Raw genomic sequence first — 16,537 nt, 5'->3', positions numbered from 1 at the left:
ATGATGATTGATTCTGTTCACCACTCAGCCTCAGCGAAAAGTAAAACAAATCGGGCAGGCATAGTGATGGGCGCAAGGCTGTTTTTATTCCCACGGATCGTTTTTGCTGTCATTTCCATATCTATATTATTTGCTTCTTTTTGTATTTAGTGTATGCGTTGTCTTTTGATTTGTTTTACAGCTACAATTTGGGCATCGCATTAACAAAGTGTTTGTGTCTTGCGAGCGGAATATGACATTATTGCTTTGATTTCTTGTTTTTTTTTTTTTTTAGTGGCAGATTGATATACGCCCAACCCTTTTTTATGTTTATACCTTTCACGTATAAATGTTAATGGAATTCTTTCCAGCTTTAAATTAGTAGTGGAGGGCAGGAAACTTGCCGAGAGCAATGGAGATGGATATTAATGATGTGGCTTTGGAAGTATTAGACGTTAGAAAAGAGATTGTTATTATGAGGAGGAGATGAGATGGAGAGAATGAGGAGTCTTGGTGGGAAAAGAAAATGAAAAATGAAAAATGAAAAAAAAAAAAGAGAAACATATACACAAAGCTTCCCAACCTTGGACATCTTTTCTTTCTTCATTTCAATTATTTTTTTCAATTCATTATTAATATCCTAGGTATAAAAAAGCTATCGCTATTGCTTATGCTATTCCAATCTTTTTGATCCAGTGCAACGCCCCAATATCCTTTGCCTGTAAACCAATTCAATCTTCTCTCCCAGGCAAAACATAAAATACATGTAAAACTCCCATCTGGGATGTAAACAAATGAAATAAATATAAGTCAAGGCTAGCATCACCTTTCAGCTACACTTCCTCTCCTCTCCCTCTCTCTTCGTCGCTCATCGCTTCTTCCAGAGCTATATCTCTGCTCTACAGATGCGCTGGGGCTAGAGTCCCTATATCGTCTACTTCTATGACTGCGCCGTCCACTGCCGCTGCTACTCGACGGCGGAGGCGACCTCTCGCGCGGGCGGGAAGATCGGTCTGAAGTAGTACGATGACGGGAGTCTCGTTCTTTGGAACGGGATGTGCGGTGGTGATGCTTGGAGGAGGAGCTTGAGCTTGAGCTGGAAGGCTGTGGTTCGGAGTGGGGTTTGACATCTACGGGTATGGAGGAGGATGTTGAGAAGGAAGATGAGGATGGTGATGTAGGGGATGCAGATGAGGGGTAGATGATGGAAGATGGACGCAGACGTGTCTGGTCAATGTAGCAGGCGTCTTTGTGGCGGCGCGTATCTTCCTTGAGGGCCTTGCTGGCAGCTGGAGGAAGCTTCTGCAGCGAAGCCGGGATATTAGAGCTGAGGGAATAAGCAAGAGGATGAGGAGGTGGTACTTCAGGGGGTGCAACAGGCACAGTAGTGATTCTGTTCCACTCTGAGAAGGACGATTCCAACAAGGCGAAAGCTCTGGCATGTCCCCTTTCCGGGAAGAGCTGCCGAGGGAGTCCCCTAGGAAGAAGCCTCTCGGCAGAGCTGCCCCTTACGGGACTCCTACTGTGTCTGTCATCCGCCAATAGGGGGATATCAGCGAGGACCATGTCCAGCCTCTTTGCCTCGCGGTCGGGAAACGCGCGAATCAGCAACGTCATCCAGTCCTCGAAGCCGGCGGGCGTGAGGGAGGGGATGACGGGCTTTGTGGTGATGGATCCCTGGACGAGGTGGTGCTCGCAGCGGAGGTCGGTGAAGAGGAATGAGAGGCCGCGGAGGGATTTGTGGTAGCGGGTGTCGAAGACTCCTGTGATGAAGACATTAGTATGAGTATATATATATAAGATGATAAGGGGGAAAGGGGCAACGTACGTTGAAAGGGAAAGAATTCATTGTCGAGCTTGTAGCGGGTGTAGAACTTGAAGAGTTTGTCGGGGGTGATGACGAGGGAGTCTGTGGGGGAGTATTCCGCAATCTGAAGAGTTCTCATGTTAGTTTACATGTCCAAGGATATATGTGTGAGAGAACTAGAGGCTTATGACTTACAATGTAGTTTGCCAAACCACGGAGGAATCTGCCCAATGCAGGAGTGGGCTCATCCCTATCATTGAACAGTGCTCCCCAAGCAGGAGTCTGTCTCTCAACCACAACAGGGGGCTTTAGCTGAGAAGGCAGTGACTGAGTTCGGTATAATTCAGGTTCACGCTCAGGCTCAGGCTCGTGCTCGGGCTCAGGCGGGGGGTCGGAGATGTAGTGTATAACAGGAGGGGAGAAGTGAACTGTCGGACGAGGAGACAGGCGAGGGTCCTTTGGCTCGGTGGGAGGAGGTGAAGAAGCGGTGGTGGAGTATGAAGACTGGCTGTCGGGGGAGGACATGGCCGAGTCTGCGGAGGAGTTTGATGAGAGTGAGGAGGAGCGGCTGAGTGGCTGGGAAGTGCCGTCTTGAGCGGCGGCTTGAGATTCAGACTCTGATTCTGAGCCCTCGTCCTCATCGTAGTCTTCAACGGTGGGCTGATAGCGCTTCATGGACTCCTTGGAATCATCATCGTCGCTGGACTGAGAAGATGGCGTGTCAGGACAGTCATCTGAGACGCTGTGATCTGAGGCGACATCATTGTGCTCAACTCCGTTGACTGTATAAGTAAGTTAGTATTTGAAAAAAGACTCTCATCTCATGTATTCAACTTACGCTCTCCTTTGACCTTGGCCACAAGCTCATCCAGCCACCGTGCGTTCCACTCTTCCATGGCAAGGCCCCTGACGACATCTTCGACTTTCTTGTCCTTCATATCGGACTTTTCTTTGCCGTGTGAAGAAGAGGGCCGAGAAGAAGAGGGAGATGATGTGGAAGTCTCGTCCTTGGTCATAACGTGAGATAGAACAGACTTGATGATGTCTCTGTACGGAAAAGGTGACCGCCTTGAGGATGTCCTTCGGTCAGACCTGATAGAAGCATCATCGTCTGAGGACGCCTCTTTATCTTCGTCTTCATATCTCTTCCGCTCTCGCCTTTCTCTTTGTCTTGAAACGGCGGTATGGCTCAAAGGCCGGTCGTCCAGCTTCCCGTTCGGCGTTGGCGAGGTTGTGCTCCCATCTGCCGCCGACGGCAGAGGTCCGTGTAAGACCGTCGCCTCGGTAGCCATTTGATGTGGGTTACGGGGCACGGCAGAAATTCTGGCACCACGAGAAAAAAGTGAAGAGATTTTGCGGCAGTCGAGCCAGGCGGAATGGCAAGAAATTTGTTATCGGGAGTTGATGGTTGGCTTATAGTGTTTTGATATGCTTGTCTTTCTCCAATAAGATGTGGAGATGACAGCAGAGGGTGGCAATATAGGAGGAGGACACAACGTTGGAGGTCCAAGGAGAGGGGTGGTTAAAATAAAGAAGGGTTGTTTGTGTAAAGAAGAGAGTGAGAGATGTGTATGAGATGTGATTTTTATTTTTGTTGAGTCTGGGTCGGAGGTTTGATTGCAGCTTTCGGGATTCACAAGGACGGGAAGCACAAAGAAATAAGAGGGAGGGCGATGGGGAAGCACACGGGAAATTATAGAAATTGATCAAGTGTCAAAAGAAGGAATTCCCAAAAAAGTCAGGCCAGATCAGGTACCTAAAAGGTAGGGGCAGTGAAACCGGCGGCTAAGAGGAATAAAAAAAAATTTATACAAAAAAAGGAGGCACACGGCGAGAGAAGTGAGTGAGAGTGGTGGGAAGCACAACATGATGACATCGCGGCCACTCTTTTGATCAGGAAGCTAAAACTAAGATGTAACTTTTTCCTTTTTTTTTGTCAACCCCCCCTCGGCGCGCCGAAAAGAGCTGCGCGTGTGCCTTCTTGGGAGAAACAAGTGGACGAACAACCTTGTTTGCCTTGGCCAAGGGTATCAGGTACTGCGAGCAACATACGTGGTCGAGCAGGGTACTCGAGGTATACTCGTAGACAAAGAGTGCCGTGCTTGGAGGGGACGCCCTTTGAGGCGAAACAGTCACCAAAGAAGAAGAGCCAAAAAAAGATGGTCACGGCCCCCTCCCTCGTGGAGACTGGCTTTACGAAAGGTATGTACTTGTAAGTGGTACAGGGCATTTACAGGGGTCTTTCTTTTGCTATTCCGGCAAGGCCTCTCTCTCTCTTTTCGCTCTGTTTTGGCAGGGGACAGGGGACAAGGGGCGAGTTTTGGGAGACGACGACGACGACGAATGCGCTTCGGCAGCGTCAAGAGGGCTGGGTCTGGTGAGACAGGGGGGATCCAGGGAAAAGAAAGGAAGCGATTTGCATCATTGATGGGGTCCTTGGAAGAATGGGGCCGTGCTTTTTTGATATGTGTAGGAGTTGGGTTGGTTGGGCTGCTGTGGCGGGAGTTGGGCAGGGCTCCGCTCCAGATGATGTAAGTGGGCGATGGGCGATGAAGAGAGCGCCAGTGCCTGTGTGTATGACCTGTATGTAAGGGAGGCTGATGGTACCTGCGGGATGGCTGGTGAATGGTGTGCTTGTACGTGTACCTCTGAAGAAGCAGTTGCTAAATGCGTACCCATGCTGTGGGTGGTGTCTGTCTCGTAGATGGGTGTAGAAACTCGTGATGTGTATTTTTTGCCTTCACTTACACCCATCGCTACCACTTACACCATCTCGAACATTCATTCCGGCCCAACTCAATCCTTCCCCTCAATAATCCCCTCTTCAACCCAAACCCAAGAAATCAAAACAAAACAAAAAGAGCATCACAAGACTGCCCAAGTGCCAGGATAATCCCTCTTCTCTCGCTCTCCATCTCCTCCCAGCGCAGCACCACTTAGAACGTAGAAGAAACGCCAGCCAAGCAGTCCACTCACGGGCCTCGCCACAACCCGCAAGCCTCAACGCTCAAATCGCCCCTTGTTCCCTGTCCATTGATTCGCTGGCCTGAGCCCAGCATGATTAGTCCCCCAGGGCCGGCTAGGCCTAGTCTATAATGGTACTAACGCAAGCAAAGGCCTTGTTGGCCCTGTTTTTTGGCTTGCTTTTTCTTGCTGTAGGGATGACTATTGCAGTGTAACGATGAGGTAAGTCGGGGATTGGCCCAAAGGCTGCTGGGCTGCCGTGACACGTCCAAGGTAGCAAATCTCACGATTACTGCTGCTTTGCTGCGTATTACTGCGGTAAGTCGTATTTCTCTCAGCTGCGGTGGGCTTGTGTCGTCATACCCTCTCGGATTCGGCTCTTTGCTTCTTTGTGCATTATGCTTAATGCAATGTATTATTCCGCGTTCCTCCCTATGCCTTCATACGATATCATTGCTAGCCATAGGTCATTTTGATATACACTCTTGCATAGAGACTTACACTCACAACACATCATGCTCTACATACTGCACAGGCAAATGACTTACACAACGCATATCATTACACTCTGCATCCTCCAATTTCATAAAGATCATCCCCATCTCTTCATCCTACACACAAATCACCCACCAGAAGAGCTGAAAATCTTCCCCTCTCAGCCAGCCACTGGCCCACAAACCCAGCTATCACTTTGTGGTATTAGTCCCCTTCAATCCATAAACCATCATCATAGGGGCCCCTCCATCCGCATCATCAACTTCAACCCTGTACCTTGTCCAGCGCCGATCGCCTCGCCCAAAAGGCGACAACCACAGACGACCACGTATCCTCCCTTATTTCCCGTTATCTCTACATTTTACCCAAAAGTAAGGCGGAAGATGGCGAATGGCAATGGGCAAACGATCAAAAAGCCATGGCGTGCAGCCACCCGTTTACCCATCGTTCGCCCGGCCCGATGCAGCTAAACCAAGATGAAAAACTTGGATAAAACAAACTAGTAGACTCCCTTACATGCGTGCGTTAATATGTACCTGAGTGTAATATGTATGAAAATGGGTACTCGTAGAAGTATGCCGGAGGTGAAATATCCGCAGGATATACGTGCGCATCACCAAAACAGACCAACATCATGCAGAACCTCTTCTCTTGCTGCTTCCCCCTTCCCCTCCCCCCTCTCTTAGAAGATAGTCGCGAGAGAGGCGAAAATTGAAAAGAGGATAGCTGCATTCGTCTAGCCAAGACTAGAATCAACTCGGACACTCTCCGCATGATGCCAGTTCATGCATCGCGTAGTTTGGTCTTCCTTTTGCCACTAGTGACTGGGCGAACGCAGGTGCCAGCTCGGATATATCTAAAACATGCCAAAATGTATTATTACCAAGTCCAAAGCTGGCATAATATATGCTTATTACTACTGCTAATGGCTTAGACGGACTCAAAATACAGAGTCCGAGAGAGCGAGAAAGCGAGTGGAGATGGTGACAACAAACCACAAAGAGGAGTAAAACAAAGTGAGGCTGTCTAATCTTCCAACTCAATTGCGTCTAATTGGACCACACGCCGTGCTGTAATTCGTGTTTTGCCTCCTCCTCTCATCTCCTCAATTCCCGAAGACTCCATTATTTTGCATATACGGAGTTTGGAAGTAAAAATAAACCACGGTAGAAAAAAAAGACACCTGCATGTATGCATGTGCAGGTTACAGCAAGGCGAGAATGGATGCCATGCTGTCCCTATTTTTCCTTGCAAGACCGCCTGAAACCGAATGATCAATCGATCAAGGACCCGGTTTTACCAAGGATTCGCAACATGCCTTAAACTTGTTGGACCGGTTTCCTGCAGGGTTCAGACAAGACCCGGCAACGCCAGGATGGAGATGGAGAAAGACATGGAGATTGAAATCGGTCGAATCATCGACGTGGATACAGCGCATGTATGTACGTGTTCATGTATGTTATGTAGGTGATCGAGAACATGCAAGACATGAATCGTAGGCAGCGGTTGTGCAACTTGACAGGACTCATCGTGAAGCGTGATAGATGAGGTTACATGGGAGTCTTGTGTGGTTGCACCTTGGATCAGTTTTTTTCTTCCTAGCTTCGTCTGCTATCTATGGCCTAATAGCTAGCTATCCAAGAGTAAACCCATAAAAAAAGGAATCAAAAAAAGAGACAAAAATAATGCTACAAGTTTGCACTCCCATAGTAGTAGTGGTAACTCCCGTCATTCACATGTCTAAACACAGACAGACACACAAGCAGACAGACTGACGCGAACAAAAACTCCGAACTCACACACGTGCACTCATACTCACACTCACACTCGCCCTCTCGCTCTCATCATACCTTGTACAGCAAGTCGAGGAACCCTGTCGCCAGATCAACAACCACCCCCTTGTTCGGCAGTGATCCCGCCACGCCGTACAGCGCCGCCGAGTCGCCCATCGCCTTGCCCTTGACTCCCTTACCCTCCACCAGTCTGACTCTCTCCTTCTCGCGCTCCTCCTCCACCACCGCCTCCAAGTCAGTGACCAGCCGCTCCCACACCTTTACTATGGGCATGGTCACTGCGACGTGGATGGCTGGTGGGCTCTGCAGCGCATTGAGGTGCCAGCCCTTGGACGACATGCCGTCTGCGATATCGTACACGTTGAGCGTCTTGGTTGAAAAGGCGACAACCGACACCAGAGGCTTGCCGATGAGCTCCAGCTCGCCGCCGAGCACGGGGCCGTTCTGAATAGCCTCGGCAATCTTCTTGGTGGCCCCCACAATCTTGACGCAGGCGTCCACGTAGCCAGCCTCACCCAGACGCATCATGCTGGCCCAGCAGCCGGCAATCAAGGCTCCAGGCCGTGATCCTGCCATACCGGGCGAAGCGTAGACGCCGCCTGCCCAGTCAGGAGACACAAAGTACTGGTATGATCGCAGCTCGGCGTTGCGGTAGAGCACCGTGGAGCTACCCTTGGGGGCGAAGCCGTACTTGTGCGTGTCGCAGCTGATACTGGTGACGCCTTTGAGGCGGAAATCGAATAGTGTCGATTCGAAGCCAGCCTTTTCGAGATTGGCAATGACAAAGGAGCCGAGGCAGCAGTCCACGTGGAGGCATAGCTTCTTGCGCAAGGCGAGCTTGCTCAGGGCTGCAATGTCATCGATGATGCCGTGGGGAAAGTTGGGCGCAGAACCAACAAGCAGGATAGTGTTGCGGTTAATGAGGCGCGAGACGCGGCGAACATCTACCTGATAAGAGGGGGCAGGGCAGTCTACGTAGTGAATCTTGATCTTGAAGTACTCGCCAGCCTTGCGGAAAGCCGTATGTGCGGTTGCCGGCAGGATCCTACACAATCATTAGTACACTATGCATGCCATACTATACTTGCAGATGGCACTTACATCTCAGGCTCCGTAACTCCACGCTCGTTGTAGGCCTTTTGGCGTGCAGAGAGCACAGCCATCAGGATACTCTCAGTACCACCGGAAGTAGTCACTCCAGCAGCTCCGGCCGGGGCATGGAACATGTTGAGCACCATGCTGACAACCTCAGCCTCCATTTTGCGCACACCAGGGAAGACATCCGGGTGGATTGGATTAGCCACGGTAAACTTGCCAAAAGCTTCGGTCTGTAGCTTGAGCAGATCGTCCTCGCCGTGATACACGGCACCAGAAACAAATCCATCTTCCCAGCGCGTATGGTCCATGTTTGCCAGGGCGTCGAGCTCTGCGCGCACAGCGTCGTCCGTCATGCCCTCCTTTGGCAGCGTCAGGTATTTCGTCTGGCCGGGAGGCACCAGCTTGTTGGACATTTTCTCGAGCGATTCCTTGACCTTCTTCTGCACCTGGCCGCGCACGCCCGGCGCCCGCAAAAAGTAGCCATAGAGGGTTCGTTCAATGTCGCGGTACAGCTCGAGGATGGCGCCGATGATGCCTCGGCCCTTGAGCTTCCACCATAGCCGCCGGGTATACCGGAGCACGAAGAAGAAGAAGAGGATGTTCTTGAGGCTGCGGCAGAGGAAAAAGAAGACGTCAGCAAAAAACGAATCCATCTCAATTGATCTGCTCCAGTGGCCGAGCATCTCGCAGAACTCACAGGTCCAGGTTGATCATGGTGAGGGAGAGCGCCTGTCTTCGACGCTTGACGCTCTCCAGACTGCCGCGGAGGCTCTGAGGAATGCGCGAGCTCCCTGGCATCGTGGCGGCGTAGTTTTTCTTTCTTTCTGTCTATGCTTCGAACAAGATGCTGGAGCAGCAGAGAGACCAATTCAACAGGCCGGCATTGCACAAGAAAAAAGGAACTATTATTACACAGCTCGCCCAAGGAGGGGAGAGACACACTGCAATAAGAAAGAGAGGAGGACAAGCTTTGCTGGCTACAAACAGTTGAAGCAACTTGCCACTAACACGAGCTACCTGATGTACATACGACCGCGGCACAGGTACCCCCGCCGCCAGATTACCGCTGCAGAGTACATGTTTTCCCGCAACCGATTCGTCCCAGCAGTCCATGATGCGCGTGTTCCGTGTTCCGGGAAAGAGCAAGTGGTCTTCGTCTCGAACCTGCCCAATCCCGCGCCTCGGCTGGCATGTACTGGCCCCGCAAAATACCCAGCAAGGGATAGCGCCCTGATGTGACGCCCGCCTTCACATGTTCCAGCGGGACGGGCGCTAAGCCGAGACGGGACTGAAGCGCAGTATGGAAAAACCCGCGGACGCCGTGAGACGGAAAACCAGTCAAGATGTTTGAACAGGTGATAGTTGAACTGTTGAACGGAGTTGATTGTCAATAATTTGTCCTTTTTCCCCTCCAATAGGATTCAGAATCTTGCAAAGTTAGTATATATTGATGGCTGATTATGAATAAAATACCGCAATGTTGGGAACTTTTACAGAGCAGCATGTACTTACAAGTTCTGCAACCGTGTAAGTTGCCCGGGCTGGGGATTGAGTTTGCAGTTTACCCACTTTGGCATCATATCATGGCAAATCAATATGAATCCCAAGGCCGAATGCGGTCGACTATTTACGTGTCACCAAGTACTAGGCCATTAAATACAAGGTAACGTTGACTGTCAAAATTTCCAAATACTGGGCAATGCCCACCAGCAAATGCTATATGCGTCGTGTCCTCAGTCCTTGTTTACTACTTTATACATCAGGCGTATTATCACATGTTAATTAACAACATGCCACTTCATCTTAAAAGACAAGCATATCTGTCTCGTGTCAATCGCTACTACGACAAAGCACTGATATCCAGTAGTATTCAAATAGAGTATTATCAAAAGTAGCCAAGCAGCTATAAGTAAAGTACCCGCCCTTCCCCAATATCAACTCATCCTCCACGCTGGACGAGTCCAATCAAAAAAAGTAAAAAGACATAATTCATCAGCGTAATACCGTTTGCTTTATATAATTTGCCTCTCTCCACTCCCATTCTCCCTCTCCCTCTCCCTCCTGTAGTTAGAAACCATCCTCATTCTCTTTAAATACCCCAACTTTGTTATTTCCACCCACCCCCTGTATCGTCCCTTTTTCGAATATTTTACCAAATCTCTTTCTTCCAAAGCTATCAACGATACAATACGTTACCAACCAAGATAAAACGCCGTGGATGTACAGATTCCAAGAAGGATATATGCTCCGAACGAACGCCGGGTTATTACGCAAGAGTATCTTTTGTTTTTTGGTTGATTTTGTGTTCCATGCCGCCGCAGTCGCCCGCCTTCCATATTTTCCCAAGTGTTTGTTTGTTCGATATTTCTTTTATACCCATTATTTGCCTTCCAAACCTTCTCTACCTTTGTCTTTTTTTCGTCCGGTAAGTAATTAGAATGCTTGCTCTCCTTCTAGTTGCCAAAAGCTGAGCTCCATTTCTTGTAGTAGCTTGTCGATTCGGATTCGCAACTGCCCTGGCCTGACTTGGTACAGCCCCAGAAATAGACCACAAAGTCGCCGTCTTGGTAGCCATCGCCTTGGTCGGTGCGCGTGTATGGGCCGAGTGTGCGCTGAGGCACAAGCGCCAGCTTCGAGAGGATGGTGGGGTGCCATTGAACAATGTGTTCCTGCATTTCTTGCATTAGTTTTGCTTTCTTCTCTTCTCCCCATTTGCTTCTTCTCAAATCGACTTACCAGAGCGTGTCTCTCTGCCTTTTGGAAGTTGTAGCTTCGGTACAGAGGGTCCATCCAAGTCTCAATGAAGAATTTGCTCCATTCGCTGTTCCTCACAATCACGCTTCCAGCCACCAGACCTGAAGTGTCCTGGCTGACGATGAAATCAACATTATCAGCCCTCAAGTGCGAAAACGTTCTGATGATGCTGTCCGGAGGAACAACGGGGTAGTTCTTGATCATTAAGCTCTCGAGCTTCCTCTGGCCCAGGATCTGCTCCTCCAACGACTTGTTCACATCCATAATGTAGGCATCCTGGTCAAGATACCAGATGTACTTGCATTCCGGGAATTTGGTCAATGCGTGTCGCATAGCCATGAGCTTCGACCAGCTCTGTGGCGCTCCTTGAGTATCGTAGTCGTAGGCCTTGACGATGAATGCCTCGTAGCCTGTATTTATCTGCGTGTCAGTAATTTCTGCGCATCTTGGAACCATGGCTTATTTCGTCCTGAGACAAGAAGAGACAGAGGAATGAAGAAGAGGGGCAACCCACCATGCTTGGCCGCATACTGCTCTCGGTTGTCTTTGATTGTTTTTAGATAGGCGTTAGTGTATGAAGTCGGATCAATGACTGTCACAATGACAACTGGCGGCTGGCCTGAAGGCACACGCTCGTGATCGGGGCGAGGGACCCTTGGATTTGAAAAGAGCCAAAGCAGCGCAAATATCGCAAACGCAACAATGCCAAAGGTCCTGAGACGACTCCTTCGCAAGCCGGGCAGTCTCGTAGATCTGGGTCGGAAGGGAGGCGGGTTGGAGCTCTTGCGAGCAGGATAGGCGTAATGCATCTTGTCGGTTCGAGGGGTATCTCGTATCTCGTATCCCCAACGCAGTAGCCGGTTTGAGTAAGGATATCGATTGAAGCGGTTTCTGTCAAGTCTGTCTTGTTTCGTTTCGTCGCAGTGTATTAAATCAGATTATGCAGTCGATTCGCTAAATTCCAGAGGTGGCAGGATGCGAGAGTTGCAGAATGGCGTCTTGTATCGTCCTGAGGCCAGTTGTGCGACAGCCGATAAGGAGAGCGGGCGGAAGCAGGTCCGTGAAAGCCACAGGCTGCAGCGTCCGTCGACAGAAGCTGGTGCGAATAAAAATCACTAAAATCAAGAACCCAAATCGAATCGAATTAAACGAGTGGCGGGATGAATGTTACGGGCCGCTGCGAAAAAGGCGATTCGCGCGCGGTGAGGCGATGGCGAACGACGATCCCTTATGACATTTGTACGGTGCTGCTATATTAGGGGTCTCTTTTTTTTCGGTCAGTGCTAGCTGGCCTGGAACACGAGGCGTCGGCGCCGGCAGTACGAATCGCCGGCCTAGCAACAGCTTGCAAACGGCGCCTTATCCTTGCGGCTTCGCCTCGTATTCTATGCCAGTAGCGCTGCATACGGACTCAAGCGCCGAAGCTGACGGGCTAGTACCAAGCAGGAGATGTGATTCAGGTGTTATCGCAGAGCTGTGATGAGGCTGATAAGGGCGAGGCTTTTTTCAAGTTGTAAATTGTACTTTGTACCTCGTATTAGGCGTAGGTAAATGTACAAGTCAAAGTAGAGTTTACAACGACATGATTGACTGCCCAATATTTACAAGAGAAGATAGGTAAATAGTTGAATTGGCTCAATAGTTGAATCGAAAACAAGAATTATGATAAAATATATATTATACAGTTAACGTTCTATGTTAAAAATGTGCCGGGCTGTCCAAATGATACTGCTTAAAGGTAGGTGTACTGGGGCGTACGGAGCAGATACTTGCTGGAATCGCCATGTCTTCAGTCCCCAAAGAGGGGCTTCCAGAGCACGCAAAAACGCACCGGCAAATCTCATACCATGCCAGCGGACAAAGAACCAAGACGGCCTTTGCCCATAGCAATGGTAGAGCGTCGCTATCTGCACGCAGACTAGTTGGCTTGACACGGAAGAGCGAGTTCGAGACAACTTAAGAGTGTGCAAAACGTTGGGATATCGTCAAATAAGAGGGAAAAGCAATGGTAGATCCGCATGGAGAGACGGAAAAGTTCGTCATTGATCCTTCCTTTCGTCCTCATCAAGGTCACCGTCATCGTCATCAGTGCCGACATCCAAGACTCTCTCACTCACATTCTTCAGCACGCGCTCGCTGAGCTTCTTCACTCCTTTCCATATTCCCATCAGGGCGGTAAAGGCCCCAATAACGACAAACAAAAGGCTGATGTTTTCAACTCTGGCTCTTCCACCTTCCTGGCGTCGTCCCGTCATGCTGCGTAGGTTCCACCAATGCCACGGCGAGACGGCGAGCATGGATTTGAAGATGCCCACGAGGCCAAGGGAGAAGAAGCCCTTGATAAAATGCTCCGACCAAGTCGTTGGCGGTTCCCAGTCTGGCTCTTGTAGCGCTTCAATGTCCGTCACCACACTCGAAACGGTTTCGCTGATTGTACCAACGGGATCAACCCAAAGATTGATGAGCGGGTCTGCCATAAATCCTAGGAAGAATATGCTCACAACAAGTATCGCCACCGTCAGCCCGGCTTGAGCCCATTTGCTGCTTAGCATCGAGGCCCAATGAAGGCGTACCAGTCGATAGGAGAACTTGCATGTTGGGCATTGCCAGTAGTTTCTTTGAGCAGTGGGGTTTGATAGCCGCCAAGAATTGAGACATCCCTCATGCACATATTTTTGCGATCCCTTGCACTTGCAGGGGGACAAGAGTCTTCCTAGCTCGGCGTCATCGGACACGTATACCGGCTTGCTCGAATTTGAAGGGTATCTTGGTTCCACGACATCTAGGCAAATACGACACGTTCGTGGCTTGTATCGCCTCTGCTTGTGCGAAGCGTCTGGTGGCGGCTGACTCTGAGCTTGTGGAGATGTATGCTCCCTCTCGTTTTCAGATGCCGTCCACTCATCTGGATAAGTGGTAAAAGTCTTGTCGTGAACCGACGACTGATACGGCGCTCGGGCTCGCTCGCCAAACCACTCCATCACGGCAATTTCTCTCGAAGCAGCAATAAGCAGTTTCGGGTCAGCTTTCGACGCGTCCACAAAGACGAAAAGTTGAAATAGCTTCTCAGCCAGCTGGTAAAGCAATAAGTAGTCTCAATAAGAAGAAGGATAACAAAGGGATAGCAGTTGGTAGCTTCACATGGTACAGAGTAGTACCTGGCAAAATGTCTGGTCAGGCAGTAATGCGGGAAAGGAAGAAAAGCGACGCGTCAAGTCTTCACGTTGAAAGTAATAGAAGAGGCCACTTCATCGATTTCCGCCTCACATTCCATGTAGCTCAGCTAGCCGAATTCTCCGGCTGTGCGACTGCGGAAAATGGTTTTTTTCTCTGGCGGAGTTTGGTCAACGAGAAAAGCTCAAGTACCAAAAGTGGTAGTGCTGGAAATTCCATGAAGCTCCCCCCACCGGAACTCGGCAAAATAAAAGCTCCGCAGCCAACCCACTGCCTGGGCCAAGCTTGACGCGCAGCTCAGTGTGCCTGCTGCCGCAAGTGGGATTCCACTGTGTTGTAGCAGAGCAGCTCGGGTCAGAATAGCTTCATCAACACTCGAGAAGAAGCATTTGGCGCACCGCATATCACAGCAATTGACCTGATAGATTCTCGACCAGCATCCAGACATGGCTGACAGATACTCCTTCTCTCTGACCACATTCTCGCCCAGGTACGCAGGCTGATGTCATCTCCATCTCCATCTCCCAAAGACCCCTCTACTGACCTTGTTCCCTCGATAGCGGCAAGCTGGTACAAATCGGTACGCATAGCTCTTGGCAACCGGACCCATCACTCGGACTATTCAGATGGTTATACAGTTGGAATGGTGTAGAATGAGGCTGACATGTTGATTTCTGTCTTGCAGAGTATGCGCTGAATGCGGTCAACCAGGGCATCACTGCTCTTGGTATTAAAGGTATGGGTTGCTTGAACTGCCAGTATCGCGGCAGATGACCAGCGAGCTGACCGAATAATCTTACAGCCACGAATGGCATCGTCCTTGCTACCGAAAAGAAATCGTCCTCCCCCCTCGCCGACCAGAGCAGTCTGTCCAAGATTAGCCACATCACTCCCAACATCGGTACCGTCTACTCCGGCATGGGACCCGACTACAGAGTACTAGTCGACAGAGCGCGCAAGGTTGCACACACAGGCTACAAGCGTATCTACAACGAATACCCTCCTACCAGAATACTCGTGCAGGATGTGGCCAGAGTCATGCAAGAGGCCACCCAGTCAGCTGGTGTCCGACCATATGGTGTCAGTATGCTGGTTGCCGGCTGGGACGAGGGCATCGACCCCGAAGAGGAGGAGACTGAGATCAAGGAGGGCGAGGAGGTGAAGAAGACAAAAAAGACTGGAGGAATTCACAAAGGAGGTCCCATGCTGTACCAGGTTGACCCCACGGGCAGCTATTTCCCCTGGAAGGCCACGGCCATTGGCAAGAGTGCGACCAAGGCCAAGACCTTTTTGGAGAAGAGATATTCCGAGGAGCTGGAGCTGGAAGATGCCATTCACATTGCCCTGTTGACGCTCAAGGACAACATTGAGGGTGAGATGAACGGTGATTCTATCGAAATCGGTAAGCTTTCCTTTCCACTTACATGACATACGAGTGGTACTTGTGTGTTTCTAACATTTATTACTTTTTAGGTATTGTTGGACCCCCGGCTCATCATCTGCTGGGCGTTGAAGGCGTTGAGGGTGCCACTGGTCCCCGGTTTAGAAAGTTGACTCCCCAGGAGATTGAGGATTACTTGTCAAGTCTATGATAGACATACCCATGCTCTGAATAATGATAAAGCAGGCTTTGATGTATACCAATGAGGCATAAAAGCTTAATAAACAAAAAGAATTTGGCACGATAGAGGCTTACTTCAGGCTGAATGCCCCTTGTAGTTGAAGCCACTAGCCAATGCTAAAGCAAAGAAAGCGTAAAAGCGTAAATGCTTCTGGCAATGTAAAATGACGTACACTCGAATGCTCGTAGAGGAGACAAAAAAAAATTCATCTTTTTCCCTTTCATCCTTGATTTGGGATCCCTGCCAGCCGGCCCCAGTGAGCGCCTTTTAGTAGCGAAGAGATTTCATACCGCCATCAAATACAAATACCGGGTATCTGCCTTGACTGGCATTTCTCCATCGTGAAGGGTGCTGAGGAGAAGCTGCGCAGTCTACAGGATGAGCTGAGGAATATTCTGCTCTGTATTAGCCACTCAGCATTCCGATTTTTCTAACAATCTGCGTAGGTTGTGACGCAATCACGTCTCGATTCGAAACCATCATTACGAATTGAGCATTTCCCCACCTTCTTTCACGACCATTGCTTTGCCCACAGATTGTCTATTATAGATGCATGATATAAAATTACAGGGAAACGCAAAAGCAAACATAGACTCATATAAGCGCGACGCCCTGAAACTATGGCTGATGGTAACCATGGCAATCAGTATAAATAGATATAATATACTTCCAATAGACCCCCTTTTCATCCTTGATCTGGGCTTTAGCAGACTGTTGTGGCAAATTCATCTAAACTTTGCCGCTAAAATAAAGCATTCGAATGCTCTGAATAACGATATAGTAGGCTTTGATATAAATAACGAGGCATTCAAAACTTAAAAGATAAGAGAATTTGGCACGATAGAAGACTA

At 49.6% G+C, this 16,537-nt stretch overlaps 5 protein-coding genes across 5 annotated transcripts; 1 reads left to right on the top strand and 4 right to left on the bottom strand.

The window, feature by feature from the left end:
* Positions 1-210: 210 nt before the first annotated feature.
* GGI43DRAFT_428382 (uncharacterized protein) lies at positions 211-3,402 on the bottom strand. The gene is made up of 4 exons (XM_083208958.1): positions 2,625-3,402; positions 1,982-2,568; positions 1,808-1,910; positions 211-1,742 (listed from the first exon to the last, which is right to left on the bottom strand). Exons 1-4 carry the CDS (start codon positions 3,076-3,078, stop codon positions 802-804), a joined length of 2,085 nt encoding a protein of 694 aa, XP_083059662.1. The 5' UTR covers positions 3,079-3,402; the 3' UTR covers positions 211-801.
* A 3,408-nt stretch (positions 3,403-6,810) lies between these two features.
* Positions 6,811-9,138, bottom strand: GGI43DRAFT_408373 (sphinganine-1-phosphate aldolase DPL1). The gene is made up of 3 exons (XM_083206351.1): positions 8,834-9,138; positions 8,140-8,745; positions 6,811-8,083 (listed from the first exon to the last, which is right to left on the bottom strand). The coding sequence occupies exons 1-3, from the start codon at positions 8,932-8,934 to the stop codon at positions 7,090-7,092; spliced, it is 1,701 nt and encodes a 566-aa protein (XP_083059661.1). The 5' UTR covers positions 8,935-9,138; the 3' UTR covers positions 6,811-7,089.
* Positions 9,139-10,581: 1,443 nt separating this feature from the next.
* On the bottom strand, positions 10,582-11,790 carry GGI43DRAFT_84042 (galactosyl transferase GMA12/MNN10 family-domain-containing protein). The gene is made up of 3 exons (XM_083210386.1): positions 11,405-11,790; positions 10,873-11,300; positions 10,582-10,805 (listed from the first exon to the last, which is right to left on the bottom strand). The coding sequence occupies exons 1-3, from the start codon at positions 11,697-11,699 to the stop codon at positions 10,590-10,592; spliced, it is 939 nt and encodes a 312-aa protein (XP_083059660.1). The 5' UTR covers positions 11,700-11,790; the 3' UTR covers positions 10,582-10,589.
* Positions 11,791-12,499: 709 nt separating this feature from the next.
* On the bottom strand, positions 12,500-14,225 carry GGI43DRAFT_408369 (E3 ubiquitin-protein ligase MARCH). The gene has a single exon (XM_083206350.1). The coding sequence runs from the start codon at positions 13,869-13,871 to the stop codon at positions 12,930-12,932; it is 942 nt and encodes a 313-aa protein (XP_083059659.1). The 5' UTR covers positions 13,872-14,225; the 3' UTR covers positions 12,500-12,929.
* Positions 14,226-14,323: 98 nt separating this feature from the next.
* Positions 14,324-15,749, top strand: GGI43DRAFT_408368 (proteasome core particle subunit alpha 2). Its single transcript, XM_083206349.1, has 5 exons — positions 14,324-14,554; positions 14,625-14,644; positions 14,750-14,800; positions 14,867-15,466; positions 15,538-15,749. Exons 1-5 carry the CDS (start codon positions 14,511-14,513, stop codon positions 15,654-15,656), a joined length of 834 nt encoding a protein of 277 aa, XP_083059658.1. The 5' UTR covers positions 14,324-14,510; the 3' UTR covers positions 15,657-15,749.
* The last annotated feature ends 788 nt before the right edge of the window (positions 15,750-16,537 follow it).

The sequence above is a fragment of the Trichoderma evansii genome, assembly GCF_050947405.1.
Source record: "Trichoderma evansii strain SZMC 28006 chromosome Unknown GGI43scaffold_13, whole genome shotgun sequence".
Classification (NCBI taxonomy): Eukaryota; Fungi; Ascomycota; class Sordariomycetes; order Hypocreales; family Hypocreaceae; genus Trichoderma; species Trichoderma evansii.
Note: the sequence above shows the minus strand (reverse complement) of the source record. Positions and strands in the feature narration are given on the sequence as shown.

Bases quoted from the DNA above. Each gene is read 5' to 3' on its own strand.
- GGI43DRAFT_428382 (XM_083208958.1), bottom strand. From the start codon at position 3,078: ATGGCTACCGAGGCGACGGTCTTACACGGACCTCTGCCGTCGGCGGCA. The intron at 2,569-2,624 runs GTAAGTTGAATA...TTACTTATACAG, and splicing joins GGCCAAGGTCAAAGGAGAGC to TCAACGGAGTTGAGCACAAT. The intron at 1,743-1,807 runs GTACGTTGCCCC...TCTTCATCACAG, and splicing joins TGAATTCTTTCCCTTTCAAC to GAGTCTTCGACACCCGCTAC.
- GGI43DRAFT_408373 (XM_083206351.1), bottom strand. From the start codon at position 8,934: ATGCCAGGGAGCTCGCGCATTCCTCAGAGCCTCCGCGGCAGTCTGGAG. The intron at 8,746-8,833 runs GTGAGTTCTGCG...CCTCTGCCGCAG, and splicing joins ACCATGATCAACCTGGACCT to CCTCAAGAACATCCTCTTCT. The intron at 8,084-8,139 runs GTAAGTGCCATC...ATGATTGTGTAG, and splicing joins GGAGTTACGGAGCCTGAGAT to GATCCTGCCGGCAACCGCAC.
- GGI43DRAFT_84042 (XM_083210386.1), bottom strand. From the start codon at position 11,699: ATGCATTACGCCTATCCTGCTCGCAAGAGCTCCAACCCGCCTCCCTTC. The intron at 11,301-11,404 runs GTGGGTTGCCCC...AGATAAATACAG, and splicing joins GCAGTATGCGGCCAAGCATG to GCTACGAGGCATTCATCGTC. The intron at 10,806-10,872 runs GTAAGTCGATTT...CAAGAAATGCAG, and splicing joins AGGCAGAGAGACACGCTCTG to GAACACATTGTTCAATGGCA.
- GGI43DRAFT_408369 (XM_083206350.1), bottom strand. From the start codon at position 13,871: ATGGAGTGGTTTGGCGAGCGAGCCCGAGCGCCGTATCAGTCGTCGGTT.
- GGI43DRAFT_408368 (XM_083206349.1), top strand. From the start codon at position 14,511: ATGGCTGACAGATACTCCTTCTCTCTGACCACATTCTCGCCCAG. The intron at 14,645-14,749 runs GTACGCATAGCT...TCTGTCTTGCAG, and splicing joins CGGCAAGCTGGTACAAATCG to AGTATGCGCTGAATGCGGTC. The intron at 15,467-15,537 runs GTAAGCTTTCCT...ATTACTTTTTAG, and splicing joins CGGTGATTCTATCGAAATCG to GTATTGTTGGACCCCCGGCT.